Source organism: Vipera ursinii, assembly GCF_947247035.1.
Source record: "Vipera ursinii genome assembly, chromosome: 11".
Taxonomy (NCBI): Eukaryota; Metazoa; Chordata; class Lepidosauria; order Squamata; family Viperidae; genus Vipera; species Vipera ursinii.
The window spans coordinates 18,153,253-18,175,369 of NC_139524.1; the positions used below are offsets into that span (position 1 = coordinate 18,153,253).

Below are 22,117 nucleotides of genomic sequence, written 5' to 3' on the forward strand. Positions count from 1 at the left end.
TTCCGAGGTCCATAAAATGACCCAGAATGTTGGGGGCAAATATGCTGACTCTGTAAACTGCTTAGAGGGGGGGGCTGTCAAGCACTGTGAAGACGTATATGTGTCTTAAGTGCCACTGCTATTTTTTTCTTCATTTCTATCATATGCTCAGGTGCGCTCACATCTTTGCTCTTGTGTGTATAAATTTCAAAAACCACCAGTCATTTGCACATGGAGTAACTTCGGCCGTACCATTTGACTAAATTATAAGAGCTGTTTTAATTCCCAGAACCTCTGGTTAGAGGTGTTCAGAACATTGTACCTCTCAGTTGGGAATTAGAACAACCTGCCTCCAGAATTTGTGAACGCTGGAGGTTTTAAAGAAGTGACTGGACAGCCATTTGTCTGAATTGGTGTAGGGCTTCCTGCCTGAGCAGGGGGTTGGACTAGAAGACCTCCAAGGTCCCTTCCAACTCTTATTAAGTCAATATCAATTCTTAATGATCACACTGTAGAATAATACAAGGAATTTCCACAGGCTGATATAATATAAAATACAGCAGATGGATGTTTATTAGAGAATTGGAAAAAGAGTTCAGGAAATAATGAAGCCAAATGGAAATTAAAAGGGCTAAAATTGGTGTATTGCAAGATCATCATTGGCACTTTTGGGGCAATTTTTACATTTCTGGTTTGATAAAACATAATTTAAACTGCTTAAAAATAATTTTTCTCTTGTCGAAGAGCTATTCATTCCTTCCCAAACGTGAAGTAGCTTTCATTTTTTTAACGCTGTTGTCAGCTCGGGAACAACCTGGAAGCAACACAAAACAAGCTTAGTATCAGCCAAATAACAATAGGCAATAGATGTTTATTCAATTGTAATCAATGTAGAAGAGATGCTTATTTATCAACACTGGAAGCAACTGAACATTTAAATTCAGTTTAAAAAAAGATCATAGTAGCAAAACGTACACAATGTGTAAACCTGGACTGCCAATCAACTAACATGCTGATATATTTCAAGTTTCAGTTTTTCATTTTTTTGACCACAGGAAGCTATTTTAAACAAAGATTTCAACTTTTGAAATCAGCCAACTAGAAAAAACCCCCCCACTGTTTGTAGAAACTGGTGCCAAGGAATAATTCCTTGTAGTCATCCAAAGAGCGTCGAAGAATGAGAACAGGTGGCATATTCCTTACCGGTTGCACCTGAACACTTGTGCAAACTGGTTGTGTAAAATATCCATTACCTTTATCTTTGCAGACGCCGTAAGGAGGCCCTGGCTTGGAGAGATCCCAGCTGAACTCACCGTCTGATGAATATAGCCTCTCAATTATTTAAGAGAGCTACATTTCCATTAAGTGGAAATAATGTGGTCGTACAAAATTTATTAAGGAAATTGTCTACATCTTGTTTCTTCCGAATGTCGCTTTGTCTCCAGCTTATTAAAAGGCCTGTGTTTACTGCCAAGCTGGCAGGCAATCGCCAAGGAACAGCATTAAATTCAGACTGTCTTCTCCCCTTGTGGGGAGGGTCCACAGGGCATAATGGGGTGGGGGAAGCAAGATGGAGGCCACAATGGTAAACCCAAAGCTCCCGCAACTTTTTACGCATGTTGCATGCCATCCGGCGGAGCGGCCATCACATCCCTGTGGCTGCCATTTTGACAGTGCAATGCCTTAATGATGTTCCCTAGTCGGGTCACGAAACACCTGAAAAAGAACGACCAAGGATCCCACAATAACTTGCTATAATGGGAGATATAAAGACTTGCAGGCCAGTCTTTAAAAAGCTGATGAGGGCGATACCTCCTAATAATATCAATCAATGGATTCCCCCTAACTGTGGGCAGATACTCTGGCTAAGACCTTTCCCAAGTCTTCCAACAACCACGTTTTATAGCAATCTCATCCAACTTGGGTCTCTTGTACTTGTACTGAGACACATCTTCATATTCTTGAAAAAAGAAGGTAGTCTACCGTGCAAGAGGTTATTGGGTTCGTCAGAAGTCAATTGCCGTCTTTACACATGTGCCTGGTATCAAAACTGGAGGTCAAAAATTGATAATATTTGGTGGGTGGGCTTGAAATATTAAGGGTCGGGAATTCCAGTGCTGTAAGACCAGGGGCCTTCAAACTTGGCCCTTTTATGACTTGTGGACTTCAACTCCCAGAATTCCTCAGTTGTCGAAGTCCACAAGTCATAAAAGGGCCAAGTTTGAAGGCCCCTGCTGTAGACAGAGACGAGAGCTTCCATGCAGAACAAGGAAGACTAAATGCCTCAAGTCAGGTTCAAAGTCTAGTTCAACTTCCGCCCTTATCGTCGAGAAGAGGAATGTGCTCAGGTTGGTTCCTCTGCAAGCAAGACTCACCTTGAACAGGTCAGCGACTATGCCGTAATCTGCAACTTGAAATATGGGTGCTTCAGGGTCTTTGTTGATAGCAACTATGGTCTGTAAGAGAACGAAAGGGGGTGATTTAGAGAACACGAGTTATTTACTGGGTAGTCTCTAGACACTACAGTGTTATGCACGGCTTTGCTGCTACTGGCATAAATACAACAGCTGACCCAAAAGGAGTTCTCCTCCATTGTTCACAAAGCGGAAGTTCAAAAATTAAGTGAAGGGAAAGCCTTTTCTCCTGAACACCCATGTAGGTGAATGTCAAAAGTTCTGGCTTGTGTGTGCTGCCTTCTCTGAAACCCAGGAGGAGACCTGTTATCCTTGAAGCAAGAATCTCTGCATTGTAGACTTGACTTTCCACTTTTATCCTAGTGGGGTACATTGCAAGCATCCCAAATAAATAAATAAATAAATTCAAATTGCTCAGCTTAATAGTAATGAACAGATTTTCCTGGGGTGTTCCTAATGCCTGACTTATATTCGTATCCCAAATTACAGTTTTAAGGAGCTAAAGCTTGGAAATTGATTACAGTGAGTAACTCTACTCAGAAGTTGTAAAAATTGCAAACTCAGAGCTACACAGATGATCTGCTGCCAGTTTTTCAATTCCCCAGTTAGCCATGCTGGCTGGGGAATTCTGGGAACTGAACTCCACCCATCTTAAAGTTGACAAGGTTGACAGACCACTATTATGGTCTATTTAACCTAGCATCCTTAAGATAAGGAAGGGAGGGGCAGCAGGAGAATTCCACCCTCTACAAAACCCATTTTCTACTGTTGTAAGTGAAGTAAATAATACATTTTACTTGCAGAACGCTCTAGGGGATTCCCTACAAAATTCTTCATAATGGCTGATATTTCCTAGCGTGGGGGGAAAGCCACTGAAGAGACAGCTAATGTGATTACGGAGAGTTCTTTCCAAACCCTTTTAAATAAACATTATTTAAGGAAAGACAGTATTTTTTTAAATTTTCTAAGCACAGAGGTAAGAGCACAGGTCAAACTGAAGTGAAATAAAAGTTTGTGTTTAAATAGCCATCTAAATAAAGATCAGATTAACAGCATAGCTCGACAGCATAAAAACCGATAATAATTTGATCCAGTCTAGTCAATAATTTGAATGAACTACGGTATAAGTTGAAGTTCACTTCGGAGCCCAAATCCAATTCAAGTCAAGCTGATTTTTCTGTTCAGTGCTGAAGACATGGAGTAAAAGTTTAATAAAAACTAAAATGTTCTCCTATAACCAGAACTCTTTTGCAAAAAGATATAATCGCTTCGTACACCTTGAAAAGGCTCGACTTTATCGACACGAATCAATTTATCATTACTGATACAAGTGCCTCCATTTTGGAATGGAATTACAGCACCTGTCCTACCTTTATTACCATATCTGGATCGCTTATTACTTTTACTGCATGCGGCTTAATCTAAATCACACACCTCTATCAAACTGAAACATTTACTCTTTCAGCACCTAACCCTTAAAATGCTCATTCCGTTTTTACAATCTAATAAAATATATTGGTAGCTTTTAGCTAATATCACTTCGAGGAAAAGGAGGGTATGAATTTTTCGGATCTTTTTATTGGTCAATTTTAGAGCAGGATCAATTTTCAAGGAAGCTCAGAAGTGGATTTTATTCTGATCAGGGATGTTTAATCTCAGGCAAACGTAGGACCTGATCCTTTAAATATTTCCGCATTTAGATTCCTGGGAACAGATGCCTTGCACTGAGAATAATCCACAAGTAAAATGCATTGGAATGTTACAGATAGTCCTCATTTTACGACCACAATCCCAAAATTTCTGTTGCTAGGCAAGACAGTTGCTAAGTGAATTTTGCCCCATTTTACAACCTTTCCTGGCACAATTGTTAAGTGAATCACTGCAGCTGTTAAGTTAGTTAACACGGTTATTAAGTGGTTCTGGCTTCCCCAATGACTTTTATTTATTTATTTATTTAATTTGTATACCACCCTTCTCCCGAAGGACTCAGGGCGGTGAACAGGGCAATACATATTAAAAAAACAAGATACAAAAATTAAAAACGCTTAAACAACAATGCCCATGAATAAATTAGTACACATTAAAAAGTTAAAAACCGATTTATAAAACCCAACCCCATCCCATCAGGCCAGGCCAGCTTGTTCAAAAAGGTAGGTTTTGAGATCGGACTTTGCTTGTCAGAAGGTCGCAAAAGGCGATCACATGATCCCGGGAAACTGCGACCGTCGTATGAGTCAGTTGCCAAGCATCCCAATTTTGATCACGCGATCATGAGGATGCTGCAAAGGTCGTAACTATGAAAAAGGGTCCCAAGTCACATTTTTCAGTGCCCTTATAACTTTGAAGAGTCACTACTTGAACGGTTGCACTAAACAATCTCCTTCAAAGGTTGTTATGTTAAAATGTGTCCTGAATTAGCAAAAGTTTGCTACTGAAATATTGCTATTTAAACCAAAAAAGGAAATAATAGCATTCTGTTGCCCTAATTCGGGGCTCCTTAAAAGTATTTCTGCACACACACAATTCTCTGTGTGTGTGGTGGGGGGGGGAATCTGATTCCTCATTATTTCCAAGAGAAAAAGGAGTGTGGAAAAAAAGAATATTTTAGATAAACACACAACTCCTTTATAGTTTTATACAGCCTTGTATACTTTTATATAGCTTCAAGGGAAATGGGTGGGTGGGAGAGAATCACCTTTTGAGAATGCTGCCTAAAAAGGCAAGAATCTTTTTTAAAAACAGTACTTTTTTTCATTGGCGCCACAGGTCAGGTTGGATAGGAATCTAACGCGTGTTAACATGGGTACTAACGAGTTAAGTTTTTAAAGCTTTTATCATTTTATAATAGGTTTCCATCTGAGTGAATAAACTGTGGAATATTCAAAGACGCTTTTTACTTTGCGCAATAGTAAATCCATAATTCAGATTGTACATCGTCATGCATGAATTCATGCCTCAGAGTCTGAAATATATGAAAATGAAACAAGTCTACAAATTCTAACTTTTATTTTCACATTAACAACTCAGTTTGTTTCTCACTAAAGGTTCCAGGTTTGGCAACCAAGGACTTAAAAGGATAGGCTCTATTAACGTGTTTGTCTATGAACTGCTTGAACGTTATGTGAGTTATTTGTACCTATTTTCGGAATAGAATTCGTCTGGGCTCCTTTAGATTTTGCACTGTCAGTTAACGACTACAACAAAAACCAATTTTGAAAGCAGAAATTATCAACTCCTCGTAGCAACACACAGAAATCTTGTACTGTACCTTACTGTCTTTCATTCCAGCTAGATGCTGAATAGCTCCAGATATTCCTACAGCGATATATAATTCCTGTATGGAAAGAAAACCCACAATATTTTAAAAACATTTAAGCTCACGGGGAAAAAAAATCTGCAAAATACTGCAGAAGTATTATGTTGGCTATCTACCTCCAATTTCAGAGACAGCATTGGGAAGAAGCTAGGTTGCCTATCCAGGTTTGTGGTCCATATAGTACTTCTAGGGCAAGTTTTCTGAACAAATGTGAACATCATTAAAATGTGTATCACTAGTAGATGCTAGAATCAATGACCCCAAAAGGGGCACTGTTCAGCTCCATATTTAGTAAAGTCATGAAACAACATAGCAACAAATTTATTTGCTGGAAGCTTTCGGCACAATCCTATAGTAAGAAAGTGTGCTGATTACAACTGGACGTATTCCCATGTGGGTGGGATTGCTTCCAAATAGGGTTTGCAAAGTGGCCTGTGCACCAGCTGTTCTGTGCCTAGAACAGCTGGTTTGGGGTGCTTTGTTCCCCAATCAGAATACGTCTCTGATCTGGATACAAACCAAATCAGAACAGATTTTCCAGGCAGATGTAACAGGAAAGGGGAGGAAGAGATGGGGAAAGCTCAGGTTGCCATGCAGAAAATGGAGTAAAAGCAATTTAGCTGTAATTCCCCCCCACGCTTCTTTTTCAATACTGTGGGGTCCTTGTTGCTCTCTGAGCTGGGTGATTTTTTATGACCCAACCAGGTAACAACATTAGTGCGATGAGTGTGGGGTTTGCCTCCTGCTTATATACACAGTGTGCCCTGCCAGTGTAGGGAGAACGTGGTTTCCTCCTTGATAGTTCCTTGATTTGGGCATTGCTTTCTGCTTCGTTGTTTGTCTGGTGTCAATCTCTGCTTATCTGGGTGTAAGCTGCTAGAGAGGAGGTGTTCTGGTCTTTTTGTTTCTCTGTTCTGTTATTTTTGTCTCTTTTGAATGTGTGAAATGCGGTTTATTTCTAGGTCTCTATGCTAGGTAATTAACGGGGCAAACCCCAAACCACCCCTCTCACCTGCACTGAACAGGTTACTTAGTTGGGTAATGAAACATCTGCAAACAAACAGCGAAGTTCAGAAAGCAGTGAAGACGCCACAATTGTCCTCCTCGCAATCCCACTCCCATCTTGCCCTGAGGATGTTACCTGGCTGGGTCAGGAGATGTTTGCAAGAAAACCACCAAGCTCAGAGAGCACCAAGGACCCCACAGTCCTCCTCTTCCTCCTCCCTGCAAACCCAACTTCCTTCTAGCACTGATGAGGTTACCTAGTTTGATAATGAAATGTCCACAAGAAAACCACCAAGCTCGGAGAGCGCCAAGGACCCCACAGTTCAACCCTGAGCTACAAATATTTTATTTTTCAATACTGTACTGACTTCATACGATCCTGCCCTATTGGGAGAACCTTCCAACCCCAACCACAGAATAATTTCATGTTCCTAAAGAGTCCGCTAGGTCAAGCATTTTTCATCCCTAACACTTTTCACTGTAAGAACTTAGAGGGCCTTTGATCAGCTGGGACACGTGACGAAGCTTAGGGTATTTGCTTGAGTGCAGGGCCATGCAGTTTTAAGGGTTGGGGTGTGTGTGTGGTTTTTTTTTTTGCTTTGTTCTCCTGGGAGACACACATCAATTGCTTTCAGCTAAATGCACTCTTGTATGAATATTTTAGTACAATTTAATGTTTCTGCGCCAATCCCCAAGGAGCAGAGCATCAATTTGAGAACTCCTGGACTTAAAAGCCGTGTTGGATAATGCAGTCCGAACAAGGCTGTCGGTCTTAAAACTTATTCACAGGGTGGGAAAAGAGTCTAAAAAAATTTTGTTCTGGATAACAGGACAAAACAATGCTTTTAAGTTGTACCTTGAAAGCTTTCAAAAGGCATAAACAATGTCTTAATCAAAACCAAATTTCTCCCCCCCCCACACCCAAATTTTAATCAACAGTACCGGTTTACCAGGGGGTAGTCTGGTGATTAACAATAGCCTGATACAGTGAGATTCACTTGTGCATTTTAAAAGTTAGGGCTCGGTGAAATAGAAGAAGCTTTGAAGCGATCTGCATCTCTGCAGAAATTTTAGTGCAAAATGCAAGTTATTAAAGCGTGTAAAATTGCTCTCCACGATATCAGTTGCTAACGCACGACTCAAAACGCTGGTTTGAATACCTGAACTTGGGTACAAAAACGTGGGTGCAAAATAAGAAAATTTGCAAAAGAAAAAAAAAGTTGCATTAGAAAGAAGTCTTAATAACAATGTTAAGTCATTTTTAAAGCAAACAATACATTTTAACCTAAATCCTGATTTTTTAAAAGCCAACCCAGCAGGAAAATCCAGATGGAAAGAAAGAAGAGAGACTGCATATCCTATCCTTGCTGGCTGAATGCATTTTAAGTCCAACCACTGAATATCCAAATGACCTGGAAGATTCATCTAGACCTCCAGAGCCTTCAGGTGGGCATCAAGAGTGCAAACCAACATTAGAAAATATTTTCTCTCAGTGAAACTCCTTGGCATTCAACGCAAGTAGAGCAGAAACATTCAGCAACAATCAACTACTTCAGTGCTAACCAGCAATCTAACAATTGGGGTTTGCAACTAAACCCCTGACTCAAAGCTGGGTCAACGTTCCAGCCAGCTATGCAGTTCTCTCTCCCTCTCCCTCTCTTTCACACACACACACACACACACACACACGACCCTCCTGGTTCAGTCTTCCCTGAGCTGAGGGCAAATGAAATGGGGCAACAACGTGCCTCCCCAACTCTTTACACTTTGTGGGAATCAAAGAGTTGGAAGTTCTCAGAGAGGCTTCCAGGTCTCTGCAGAAATTTAAAGAACAGGTAGTCCTCGGCTTACAACCAGCCCAACGCCGTTAAGTGAATTTTGCCCCGTTCTACAATCTTCCCTGCCACATTCGTTAACCGAACCACTGCGGCTGTTAATTTAGTCACACATTTTGTTAAATGAATCTGGATTTCCCCACCACCACCACCTTTTACTCTGCTTGTCAGAAGGTCGTAAAAGAGGATCGCGCGACACACACACACACACACACACATACACCCCGACACTGCAACCGTCGTAAATACGGGCCAGTTGCCAAACACCTGATTTTGATCACGTAACCGCAGGGATGGTACAATGGTCGTTAAGTGTGAAAAACGGCCACCAGTTACTTTTTTTTCAGCGTGGCTGAAAATGGTCATAAGTTAATTTTTTTCCAGTGCTGCTGTTAACTTCCATCGGTCACTAAATGACCTGTTATAAGACGAGGTCTACTTGCAAAGCGCCCGTGAGGGATTCTGGCTCTCCAGCTTCTGCCTGAAGACGTTCAGTGAAAGGGAGACCCTAACTCCCACCATCATGGGCTGCCCTGGCGACTTCTTGTTCTTTGGGCTTTTCCCCCCCTGACCCTGGAGGGTTCCTGCCTCTCAGGTCAAGACCATCCTTAGCTACCCTGCCTTCTTCCGAACCCCAGAGAAGCCGCCTTCTTGAAGCCATCACATCCCGCACAGGATCTCAAGGAGAAACAGGCCCTCTCCTGCCAATCTTGATTCACAGGGCTTGGTTTCTAGTCCCTGACGTGGCATTTTATGCATCTTTAAAAAAACAACAAGCAGAGTTGCTGCCAAGAGCTGGGTCTATTGTTTCTCTGATCAACCTGGTCACTCACCACTTCCATTTCCTGTTAGAAGGAGTGAGGCATTGACATTAGCAGCGCTCTCTCTCTCTCTCTCTCTCTCTCTCTCTCTCTCTCTCTCTCTCTCTCTCTCTCTCTCTCTCACACACACACACACACACACACACACACACACACACACACAGCACCCTTCAGGATGGTGTGGCTATGAATAAGGCCTTTCTCCTTCCCTCTCCACTGTTTTTAGCCTGGAAAAAAAGCTAATCCACGGGTGGCAGTTCCGCAAACAAAACACAGATCTGTAAAGCGGTGCAATCCCGGTTCTCTGATGATCACAATGCCAACTCCAAGTTGTAAACTGAGGATCACTTATTTTCCTGGCGCCGAGTCAAGCCTTAAGCTTTACATCTATAATAAAAGCTTTTCGAAAACAGCATCCCTGTTGAATTGGATGTTTTTCTTTCACAAGTGTCTTCAAGTCAACAAACCAACCCGTGTTGTTTAGTTCGGAATGTCCTGTTCCGAAGAAAAGTTCCCCAAGGGGGTGTTTCTCAACCTTGGCAACTTCCGAGAGATGTGGACGTCAACGCTCAGAATTCCCCGGCCAGCCATGAATTCTCGGAGTTAAAAGTCCACAGCTTTGAAAACTGGCAAGGCTGGACGCCTTAAGAAACTTAAGAAATTTGTGGACTTCAACTCCCATAATTTCCCAGCCAGGTCGCATGGGTTGCAGCTCTCCAAATTTATGCATACTGGCTGGGGAATTCTGGGAGTTGAAGTCCACACATCTTAAAGATGAAAAACACTGATAGAAACAGTCACAAACGCAGAGACACCCTGCTACAACCAGCAGGAATTGAGCCCAGAAGGTCCGGCGGCATCAAGGGTGACACATCAAGTCGCCTGATCCATCAACAGGCACAACTCCTCTCCAACAATAATTCAAATTACAATCACAAATAGTGTTTCTTTCCTCTTGCAGACATTCCAACCCTCTCCATTTTCTAAAACTTACCGGTGCTACAATTTTGCCCGTCTGTCCAACTTGCATGTCGTTGGGGACAAAGCCGGCATCAACCGCTGCTCGAGAAGCACCAACTACAAACAAGAAATATTGTTCGATATGAAGAAAAAACATGCAGCGCTTGGTCCCCTTCCCTGAGGTTAAGATTCCTTGATTTGGCCAATTTCCACTTCTAGATCCCGCTGCTGCCGTGGACTGACAAGACTCATATTCTAAAGGGCTTCCAAAGACCAGGCAAAGAAGAGCTGCAGCTCAGACCTGAACTGTGGTGCTCTCTAAAACTGGTTGTTTGCTTGCAAACCTTTCATGGCCCAACTAGGTCACCTCATCAGTATATGATGGTCACCATCGCAATCAGATGTTAGCTAGTTGGGCCATGAAACATCTGAAAGCAAACAACCTAGCTCAAAGAGCACCAAGGACTCCACACAGAAGCCAGCATCCAAACTAACGGATGCCTCAGTTAACAATGGCCAACCTTGGACCAGCCTCTACACTTGGCAATCACCAACATAACATGAATCCTGGTTTGTTTAAAGAAGGAAGACTAAAGCACTGTTTACCTGCAGCATGCAACTGATCCGCCAGGTCGTACAACAGCTTGAAGTTTTCACCACTCTTCAAGCCTCGCCCTTAAAAATAGGAAATTAAATCTGTTCAATTAAAGTCCAGTGTCAAATAGATTCCTTTAGGGGTTTGTGAACTCTCACAATGGAGATTTTCAAAAGAAAAAAAAAAGCGGGATGGTTATCTCTCAGGGATGCGAGAATGGTGGGTTCTTTGCATTAGACTGAGGGTAGGACTAGATGATCTCTAAGTCCCTTTCAACTCTTGCATTCTACGCTCCAAGTTCTTCTGCCCGATTTAATTTCTCCATGCACTCCAGCAAAGGAACACGAAGAATCTGGATGGCGTTTGCTGTGGTTATTTTCACAAGTAAGTGTCGCTTCTGGATTAACGACTTATTTCCTTATCCCTGCTCAACAAAATCAACAGGGTCGAAACAGGACTTAAATCTTGGCAAACTCTCCTCCCTTCTACTAGAATTTTCTAGCAGGAAAACAAAATCTCTGCTTGCTTTTAAGGTGGAGACACTGAGTGAAATACAGCATTACAGCCTTTGCTACCTGCTGTGACCAATGAAAAGTAGCTCAGTTTTGGAATGAAGACTTTTATTAGAGCTCTTCACCAACTGTTGAGTCAGAGGTTGGTATTTATGGCGATTAATGTCACATCCAACTTGGTAAACTGCAGTAAGGATTTCTCCCTTTATTCTGTCTCTGGCTGAAAGCTCTTTAGCCAGAATTCTGGCAGGATGCACAATTTTTTTTAAATGCGGGTAGTCCTCGGCTTAAGCCCACAATTGAGGTTGCTAAGCGAGACCGTTGTTCAGCGAGTTATGCCCCATTTTGAGATCTTTCCCGCCACAATTGTTAAAGGAAACACTGCAGTCGTTAAGTTAGTAACACAGCCGTTAATTGAGTCCGGTTTCCCCATTGACTTGGCTTGTTGGAAGGTCACAAAAGGGGATCACGTGACCCCTGGGACATCGCAACCGTCGTAAATATGAGTCAGTTGCCAAGCCTCCGAATTTTGACCCCGACTGTAGGGATGCGGCAATGGTCGTAAGCCACTTTTTCAGTGCCTTTGTCAATCTGGATGGTCACTAAATGGCTGTTAAGTCGAGAGCTACCTGCATGCAGACTCCCTTCTGAATGTGAATAAACTTTGATTAATCGTTACTTACCACCTGATACAACCACCTTTGCACTAGTAAGTTCTGGCCGGTCACTTTTGCTCAACTTCTGCTCAATCCACTCCGACAGGCCAACAGGCGCAGGGGCTGATACTGTTGATATTAACAAGACACCTTAATTAATAACCAAATTATTTTTTAAAAAAATAATCCTGATCCTTAAGAGAGGCTGAATACTTCAGTGTTTACTTTAATAGGTGTTTTAACCCAACGGCATCCGAAGCAAAAGGCGACAAAAAAGACCCCACTCACTTTTTTCCACGGTGGCGCTGCCTCCACTCGTCGGGGCTGCCTCGAAGGAAGTCCCCCGAAAAGTCAGCACCTTGGTCTTCTCCTCGCACTTCACAGTGCACAGAGCGTTGCCTGACACAAGACAAACAAAACCCAGGGGGAAAAGGTCAAATACAGCTGCACCCAGACCATGGCTTGTCTCTTGTTGGGATAAAAAAAACTACTTCAGATAGCGAAACTTAAAAAAGGTTTAGAAGCAACGCCTCAAGAGTTGGACCTTTCCACTTTTCCATTAGCCACCTCTAGCGTAAGAATTCTTTCCTTCCCTCGTGAAGCTGGACGGCTTGACCGATTCGGGAGAATGGATTCGGGAGAATGAAGCCGGGCGATATTTGCAGGTGTCTGCAGTTGTTGTTTTGTATGAAAAAAGCACCCGCTGTCTGAACAAAGGGCCTGCAAGCCACAATCACAAAGCAGAATGCTTATGGAGATGGAGGAGGAGGAGGAGGAGGAGGAGGAGGAGGAGGAAGAGGGGGAGGGAGGAAGGAGAAAGGTGGAGAGGGGGGAGAGGAGAAGGAAGAGGGAGAGGGGGAGGGAGGGAAGAAGAGGAGAAAGGTGAGAAGGAGGAGGAAGGAGGAGGAAAGGGAGGAGGAAGAGAAATTATCCACTGGGGCACCGGCATAATGATTTTCCAAAGGGAAATTATTAGACTGTGATTCAAGCCTCTCCATGCAATCCATCAATCTCCACGGCAAGGCAGCACTGACCAAAGGAAGAAGGAGTCTGCCATTGACAAATTTAAAGCGACATAAAAGCTCATGTTTCCATGTCCAAATTACATTAGGGGGATCAGATAAACGTAATGAGGCTAGACAAGTATTTGGGCTGCACAATAATTAGGGGAAGTCAATTAAATATTACAAATAATTGTATCAATGTCCTCCTAACCAAGAAAAATAACCCTACGGATTGCTGAAATTCGAACTAAATGGAACCCCCATGAAAGAAGGGGGACCAAGCCGGATGGCTGAGGGTTGGCAAAATCTGATCAGAAGTGCATTAACAAGAACGCAACGCCTATCAAAAACGCACACAGAATTGGTTAATTAAGAAGCTCTCTCTCTCTCTGCCTGCCCAGAACACGCAGCCACAAACAATCCGATAGGGCTGGGAAGGATCCCATTAGCTGCGTCTTTCTTTCCCCAGATCCTACAGTTCCCTTTTTTTAAACTTCGCTCTGTGTGTGTGTGTGTGTGTGTGTGTGTGTGTGTGTGTGTGTGTGTCACAGGTAGCCCAGAACAGGTATGCAAATCTCACCTGCATAAATAGTCCTCACAAAAGTATCGGCTGACTTGATTTCAGTGACCTCTGAAATAGGAGCAACATCCAGCTTAGCTGCCACTCTGGGAAGCAGGTTCTAAATATTAAAAATACTCTGTCGGTCAGTTACAACTCGGCAACCCCCGGAGAAAACTAAGCAGCGGTTCAGAATTCTACCCTGAAAATACATTTAAGAAGCACATTTAGGGCTTCGGTGTGACACAAACTCCATTAAAACGTGGCAAGGCTGATGGATCGAAAGCACAGGCAATATTTTGGGAGGGCCACAAATATTCAGAATCCTATTTACGGGCAGTCCTTAACTTACTACTGCTTGCTTGACAACCATTTAAAATGATTAAAGGACACTCCGAAATTTATTTACGACCTAGTTCCAAAGTTACGATGACGACAAGCAAAGTCAGTGGGGGGAAGTCAGATTCGTTTAGTGACTGCATGATTCACTTAACAACTGTGGCAAGGAAGGTCATAAGAGGAGGGAAAACACAACAACTATCTTGCTTAGTAACAGAGCTTATGGTTGTTAAATCGAGGACTACGTGTATTTCAGAATTTGGCAACAACATGACCCACACCGAACAGTGAGTCTGCTTAACAACCGCTGAGTTTGCTCAAAGGTCGTAAAATCAGGCCTGGTCACCCAATGACCTGCTTTATGACAGTCTAGCGGCTACGACCAAAGCTGCCAGAACTTAATTACAGTCATAAGTTGAGGACTACCTGTATGTAGTGGTTCAGGGGTCTTCAAACCTGGCCCTTTTAGGACTTGTGGACTTCAACTCCCAGAATTCCCCAGCCAGGCTGAGGAATTCTGGGAGTTGAAGTCCACAAGTCCTAAAAGGGCCAAGTTTGAAGACCCCTGGAATGGTTCAATGTCTTTAAAGCAACGGATTCCTCGGTAATTTAATAGATGCTCACCTTCCCAAAGGCAGAGGCTCCGGCACAGATGTGCGTGTAACTGAACTGTTTCTGAGTTTCCAAAATCAGTGGGGTCAGCTCCTCTGAAGAAAAAAAGATAATGGCCGGAGCAATGTTATTATTTTTTTTCTTCTTTTGGGAAGGAGGGGGGAGAAGACAGGTTTGCAAAGAATCTTAATGCAAAATTTGCCTGGGGAAAAAAAGACTCACCGGCCAGAAGTCCTTTATATGCATCGTGTTGGGCAAGAAGCACCTTGGAAATCCCAGGTACTTTGCTCAGCTCTTGTGCCACCTGTGAGAAGTAAGACTATGACGTCAGTGATTCCCAATTCCCAGAATTCCTAGCTGTCTCCAACATCTGGAATGTTAGATTACTATTTGTACCGTGTTTGATTATCATTTGTATTGTAGTATTTGTGTTGACTTCAATTCCCAGAATTTTCCAGCCAGCCAACCGTGCTAGCTAGGGAATTCTGGGAATTGAAGTCCATACATCTCAGAGTTGCCAAGGTTGAGAAACACTGGCCTAGGGCCGGGATAGGCAACCTTGGCTCTTTTATGACTCGTGGACTTCAACTCCCAGAATTCCTGAGCCAGCATGGCTCAGCTTGGAAACCTCTCCCTTTCCCGGCAGCATGGCTGACTCAGGAATTCTGGGAGTTGAAGTCCACGGGTCATAAAAGAGCCAAGGTTGCCTACCCCTGGTCTAGGGGAAGCATTTCTACCTGGCCTAGATGCTGGCAAAAAAATAATTACATGGGGGGCATACAGAACTGTAACCAAGAGCATTTTCTCAACTTTAACACGTGGACTTCAACTCCCAGAATTCCATGATGGCTAGGGAATTCTGGGAGTTGAAGTTCTCAAGGTTGAAAAAGATTGAATTAGAGCTTGGATATTCTTAATTCTTTCAATCCTACTCAGATATCTTAAGACAGCTCCAACATTATTATTTTTTTAAAATTTCTCTACTTAAGTTTGAAAAAAACTCACATCAAAACTAATTAGCATTTTCACCAGCAAGCTATAAACAACGCCAACACCCTGTGTCTGCCCACTTTTTTTTTTCTTTTTACCTTTTCACAACTGGTACCCGCAACTAAACAGGACACTTCACCCCCGAGTCGTTTTGCCGCTGTAATGGTGTTCAAAGTAATTGGTGTCAGGGCCTCGTTGGCATGTTCAGCAATTACTAGCGTACTCTGAAACCGGTGGAGTAACAAAAACTGGAAAAGAAGATAAAGAAGGAAGAGAGAGAGAGAGAGAGAGAGAGAAAAGCAGTTTGATTAACACAAAAATACCTGAAATTCTGCATGGACAAATAAGGTACACTGCAGATTTTAGCATTCACTTATTGCTCTTTCTCATCAACAGCTGCAACTGTTTCGTAGATAAATGCTTGTACGGCCAGCATTTACAAGCTTAAAACAAGAACTACTGCTTTCTGCCAGAATTTATTTGTGAAGGCTTTTCCATACCCCAATATCTTTGGTATCTTTTACACAATTTCCATCATCCCAAATCAATCCACTCTAGGGTGATTACGGTTATAAACCATGGAAGGTTGCTGTAGCAGCATAATCCACCATGCCTAATAGTATGAGTTAGCACATAAATGTTTTCAACATCCCAGTTTAGGGTGGAAAAACGCAGGGGCAAAATTCACCTAAGGACAATCAGAATTTGTATCTCCTTGATCCTAATTCATCCCCTTCGCCACGATGCCACAGTGCCTCTCAATCCCATGAAATGCCATGCCAAAAAATAACTGGAGGACACGTAACGGTGGAAAACAAGAATATTCTAAGATAGTCCTTGATTTACAACGGTGCATTGAGTGACTGTTCGAAGTTACAACAGCACTAAAAATGACTTTATGCCCATATTTCACACTTACGACCGTTGCAGGATCCCCATGGACACAGAACCAAAATTCAGACTCTTGGCAACTGATTCGTGTTTATGACGGCCACAGTGTCCCAGAGTCACGTGATCCCCTTTTGTGATCTTCTGACAAAGCAAAAGTCGAAGGGGAAGCAAGATTTGCTTCATGACTGTGTGAGTAACTTAACGACTGTGGCAAGGAAAGGTCGCAAAACGGGGCAAAATTCAGTTAACAACTGTTTCAGTTAGCAACAGAAAAATTGAGCTCAATTGTGGTCGTATGTCAAGGAATACCTGTATACACCTTAGTTTAAATCTTCAGTCTTCTCCGAATTAGCGAAGCCAAAGACATTCCTTGCTGTTTATTTCCCTGCTGAGAGCAACTGATTCTCCAATTGATTAGATTTTTTCCCCTTAAAGTTCACCGCAAATTCAAACTACTTTTTTTTACAGTTGCTTCATTACAAGCTTAGCATAAAAATGATTGCATTGAGATCTCCAAGTTACGAAAGTGCTCTGGATGTTTGGCAATCCGTGATTTAAGGCCCATTGGTAGGAGGAACAGCACCGTTTTCTGTAGGATGCTTCGCGTTTCAGCTTAAGGGTATTAAATCATCAAAACGTGTAAAAAGATTTTTAAATCATTTGAAGTGAATTACCAGGAAGAAATGACTTATTTCCAACGTACATCAAAAAGAACGTACTTTTGATTAGGCTCCATCCGTCATTTTCCAGAAAAAGTTACAAGGCCGCGGGGCACTGCCGGAAGAATAAATCTATGGCTTCGTGGCAAAATGCCCACATTTGCTTCAATTTATAGTCCTGTCACAAAGGGAAATATGCTGTAACCGCTGGAAGTTGGGATGCTGAAGCTTCCCAGCAAGACTAAGAGGTAGCTGAAAAGTCAACCCAGGCTTTGCTGGAGAGGATGTGTTGTTTATTTATTAATAAACACCCAGGGTAAAATGCCACTTTTCGGGAGCCCTGTCTTGTCCTCAAGATCACAATTGAACCCAAATTTTCTCTTCTTAAGTGAGACCCTTGTTAAGTGAGTTTTTGCCCCATTCTGACGACCTTCCTTGCCTCGGTTGTTAAGTGAATCACTGCCGTTGATGAGTTACTAACCCGGTTGTTGAGTGAAACTGGTTTCCCCCGTGGACTTTGCTTGTCAGAAGGTCGCAAAAGGGGAGCCCGTGGCTGCAACTGTCACAAATCTGAATCAATGGCCAAGTGTCTGAATTTTAATCATGTGACCAGAGGGATGCTGCAACGCTTGTGGGGGGAAAAAGTCATTTTTTTTCATTGCCGTTGTAACTTCGAATGATCACTGTGAACTGTTGAAAGCCAAGAATTGCCCGTACACGTTTCCCCTTGAAGTGATTTTTCTACCTTTGCGTAAAGAGGCAGATCTTACCTAGAAGCTGGACCAGCTGCTGATCACCTCTTTCTCTGAATAATTTCTGTATTATTTGTCTTGGATTGCCTTGATCTGGGCCACGCATTCATAGGAGCATTCTGGCTACTATACACAGTATTCATATTGTTATGAGCAGTGCCGTGCTCTATTTTTAAGATTTTTTTTAAAAAAAGCGTGGTTCTTTTTTATATCTCTTTCCTAGTCCTTCCTTAAAAAGCAGAGCATATAAATATGTTCAAAGTCTTCCTAAAAGGCTGGTTTCTTCTCTTTCCTATTCCCACCTATCCTCTCTTTGAAAGTCGATCCACTTTTGACCTAGTAGGGACCCAGCCAGGAGGAAGAGGAGATTGGGACACGGAGTCCTGTCCGGTGGCGGGATTCCAGTTGACCATTAACTGAGAGGCCCTCCAGAAAGCACAATTTTCTCGCTGCCCTGCTCATGCAAAACGTATGGTTTCCCCACCCAGGATGGCTTCACCAAGCAAAACTTCACCAACAGGCTCAGCTACCTCGTTCACTCTTTCACCCTGCCTACCAAGTCTCTTTGATGTGGCTGGCATTCCTGCCTGGCGGGCTATTGCACACGAGCCCTGATGCAAACTGAGGGAGGGAGCATCCATGGGCAGGGTTTTTAAATGAATGCTTGAGTGCGGTATAATTCACCCAGTGACACATTGATGGCTACTTTGTTGGAAATGTATAAACGCACAGTGGGAGCAAGATTGCTCTATTCACGTTTATAGAGCTAATTCCCCAGGAAGGGGAAAGGGGGGGGGGCTTAAAGCTGGGGTTTTAAAAACCTTTTCAAATTCCCCAAACTCCTGATCTAGTGAGAGAAAAAATGGACTGTATTGAGGCGACTTTAGTTTTTCCTGCTGTTTACCTGCCACGCAATCCTGCCAAGCCCAGTTTGAGAAATCTCGGTTTAAAAGTCCAGCAGATAGACTGTAAGATCTATTCAAGCAGAAGATAAAACATTTGAGGAGGGGAATGCTTTAATCTGAATTCCTACAACTGCAGGGCTGCTGCTGTTCTTGAAGCCCTACCTAATTCTTTCCACTTCTACAACCCAACAGACAGCCTGTTGTCCTAGCTCTTAAGCTACCAAATGGTGCTCTCCAGTTTTGTAAACGTCATGCCTCGCTATCAGCAAAAAAAAAAGTCAGTTTCAAAAGGGGCCTCTAAGTTATCAAAGGAAAGCTGTTTGCCCCACTTCTAAGAATTACCATCTCAGGAGGCTACACGGGCAATTTCCACAAACTGGCAACCTGCAGAAAGGCTACAATGCCAGGTTGAAGACCCAGCCAAGACCCAGTCATGCCACCTGCCCTTTGCGTGATGACATCACAACATTTCTGATGTCGCTGTCAATGACCCCACCACGAAGCGAAGAGCTTTGGAGCTGAAGGGTTTTGCAGGCAGCTGTGGCTGGCATCTTCAGAGGCAGCGCAAACTCCTTCGCCGCCTCTTCCCAGGAGCTGCGAAGACACCTGAAAACTGGACCAGGGCCATTCAGCCCTCAAAGCTCATCCCTGCTCGATCGACACACACAAACACACACACACCCAGCCACGAAAGCCGGCCCAGAATAACCAGCGTGAAGGTTGACATGCCAGGGACGGGCCAGGAACATTCCACAAGAGCCAGGAACACCACTGAAAATTTGTACGCCGTTCCAGAACTGGACAGGGTATAGTTTAGCAAAGGTATGCAAGTGTACCAAACAAACAAATAAATATGCATAAACGTAAAGAATAAGGGGAAAAATCGATAGATGCGGTCACTAGGAGCCCAAAATAACCCGAGGGAACATAATCCGACATTGAAAAGTAAATCAACGAATCAAAGCCATAAAATCCCCAATCTGGGTCCTCCAAAGGGCTGCAGTTCTTCAAAGAGGATTGAGGGGTGGGGGGGGGGTTTGGGGGGAGGGGAGATCCACATCTCATACTGCTAAGCTTGTAAGCCACCCTGAGTCTTCGGAGAAGGGCAAGATATAAATGGAATTAAAATAAAAAATAAAAATAAAAATAAAAAATACTCAGGGCCCCCCCAGTCTCGAAAGCCACCTGGGCACAGGTCTACAGAGACTGCCAGTCATCCAGGTCCCGGTTGTCCCAAAGGTGCTTTTTCCCCCCAAGAGGCAACTGGATTTTCTTGGTTTTTCTTTGAAGGCCTTTCGCTTCTCGCCCAAGAAGCTTCTTCAGTTCTGACTCGGTCTTCAGTCAGAGTGGAGGAAGCTTCTCGGGTGAGAAGCGAAACGTCTTCCAAGGAAAAACCAAGAAAGTCCAGTTGCCTCTTGGGGGAAAAAAGCACTTTGGGGACACTTGGGCACATCCTTGAGCCTTGGTGGAGCAGTGGGCTAATGCCTCCTTAAGTAACCCCAGCTGCCTGCAATTAGTGCAGGTTCGAGTCCCACCAGGCTCAAGGTTGACTCAGCCTTCCATCCTTCCGAGGTAGGTAAAATGAGGACCCAGATTGTTGGGGGCAATTAAGCTGACTTTGTAATAATGCCGCTTGGGGTGTGTGTGAAAGCCCTAATAAGCAGGCATATACATAGAATGAAGGCTATTGCTAAGCTTGTAAGCCGCCCTGAGTCTTCGGAGAAGGGCGGGATATAAATGGGATTAAAATAAATAAAATAAAATAAATCCCCCCCCAAAAAAGGGGGGGCATGTGAAAGTGGCCCATGGCATCCCCCCCTTGGGTGTCCCCGAGACCCTCGCCCTGGGGACAGAGCGGGACCCCCTGCCTGAGCCCCCAGCAGGCAGCCCAGGGGCAAAGGGGCCACAGGGGGCGCCCACATTTTGCACGGGGGGGTCAAAAGATTTGGGGAGGGGGTTCCAGCCGAGAGGGGCGTGTCTGGCTTTGTTCCCGCCCCCAAGCCCCCTTCTGAAATGACCCTGCCAGCCACGTCCTACCCTGCAGGGACGGCAGAGGAGAGGGAGGGGCTTCAAGGCCCCCACCCCCGCAGGAGCCCCGCCCACCCAGGGAAGACTGGCCTCGATTCCCTCGCCTGACCTTTGCCCTTGGGGGAGGGGTGCGCGGCCGGCCTACCCTGCAGGGCTGGCCGGCAGGGAGGCTGGCTCCCTGGCTGCAGCCGGCACTCACCGCTCTCCGCCCCAGGCGCTGCGCCCTGAGGAAGCCCCGGAGCGCGGTCATGGCGGCGACCCTCGACGGCGAGCCTTCGTCCTCCTCCTCCTCCTCCTCTTCTTCCTCAGCCTCCGCCTCGGGCGCCGCCTCGTCTCGCGAGAGTTCTGGGGAACGAGAGGCGGCGCCGCCGCCGCGTCCGCCATTGCGCTTTAGGAGCGGCGGCGGCGCTCATTGGCGGACGGGAGCCAATCAACGAAAGAGGCGGGAACGCCAATTTTTTTTTAAAAAAATTTTTTCGCCAAGTGGGTCCGCCTTGAAATGAGCTGCAAAGAGGCGTGGTGACTTTTGACGGACCGACCAATCAGAGAATGGGGGCGGGGCAGGTTTTTCCAATTCATCTATTCCTTAGCGCCGCCTTGAAGGATGCAGCGCTTGGACTTCATCTCCCATAAGCCCTTTCGCTGGGGGCTTCTGGGAGTTGTCCTATCTATAATCCCAACTGGTATAAACCAGTGTTTCCCAACCTTGGCACGTCTAAGATATCTGGACTTCCATTCCCAGAATTCCCCGGCCCTGAATCCCTTCTTCTGTATTAAAAAGCCAAATATTTTCAATTTTAACCTCTCGATCAGTGCTGTCAATCAACAGTCCTGCTTTTATAGCGTCTAGAATTAAATATTTTATTCCTCTTGTTTTCAGCAGTTTTCGCCAGCTCTGTGATTTTGCACAATTTAGCCTTTTCAGCGGTCCATCTTTCCCTGCCATTTATGTGGTTATAATATGCTTGACGTTTTTGCAATGGGTACAATGTCCCTGCCCTTTAATATCAAAGAGATATTGCAATATTTGATCTAGATTTATCATGGTCTTTTTATGACATAGCTGGTTCCGAATAAAACTGAGTATGATTTTGTGAAAAAATGCCACATAAACAGCCTCGCTGCTTAGCCTGAATTCATGGCAAAAGTGCCCGGATCTGCTAGTTAAACAAGTCATGAAGATTTTTGGATTTGGAAGGGTACTAAATTAAATTAGTAATTTAAGCCTCAAGCAGTTATACTAATCCAGAAGGCTTGGCACCTTGAACAGGGCAAGTGTTTAAGC

At 44.0% G+C, this 22,117-nt stretch overlaps 1 protein-coding gene across 2 annotated transcripts; it reads right to left on the bottom strand.

Moving 5' to 3' along the window:
* Positions 1–530: 530 nt before the first annotated feature.
* ETFA (electron transfer flavoprotein subunit alpha) lies at positions 531–21,206 on the bottom strand. 2 transcript variants are annotated; one of them, XM_083371114.1, is made up of 12 exons: positions 20,978–21,206; positions 15,696–15,845; positions 14,830–14,911; positions 14,620–14,702; positions 13,678–13,777; positions 12,382–12,492; positions 12,121–12,222; positions 10,937–11,005; positions 10,365–10,447; positions 5,662–5,727; positions 2,355–2,435; positions 531–793 (listed from the first exon to the last, which is right to left on the bottom strand). In XM_083371114.1, exons 1-12 carry the CDS (start codon positions 21,080–21,082, stop codon positions 758–760), a joined length of 1,068 nt encoding a protein of 355 aa, XP_083227240.1. In that variant the 5' UTR covers positions 21,083–21,206; the 3' UTR covers positions 531–757. The 2 variants fall into 2 exon arrangements, with proteins under 2 accessions (XP_083227240.1, XP_083227241.1); XM_083371115.1 differs by having other exon boundaries at positions 21,032–21,187.
* Between the last annotated feature and the right edge of the window lie 911 nt (positions 21,207–22,117).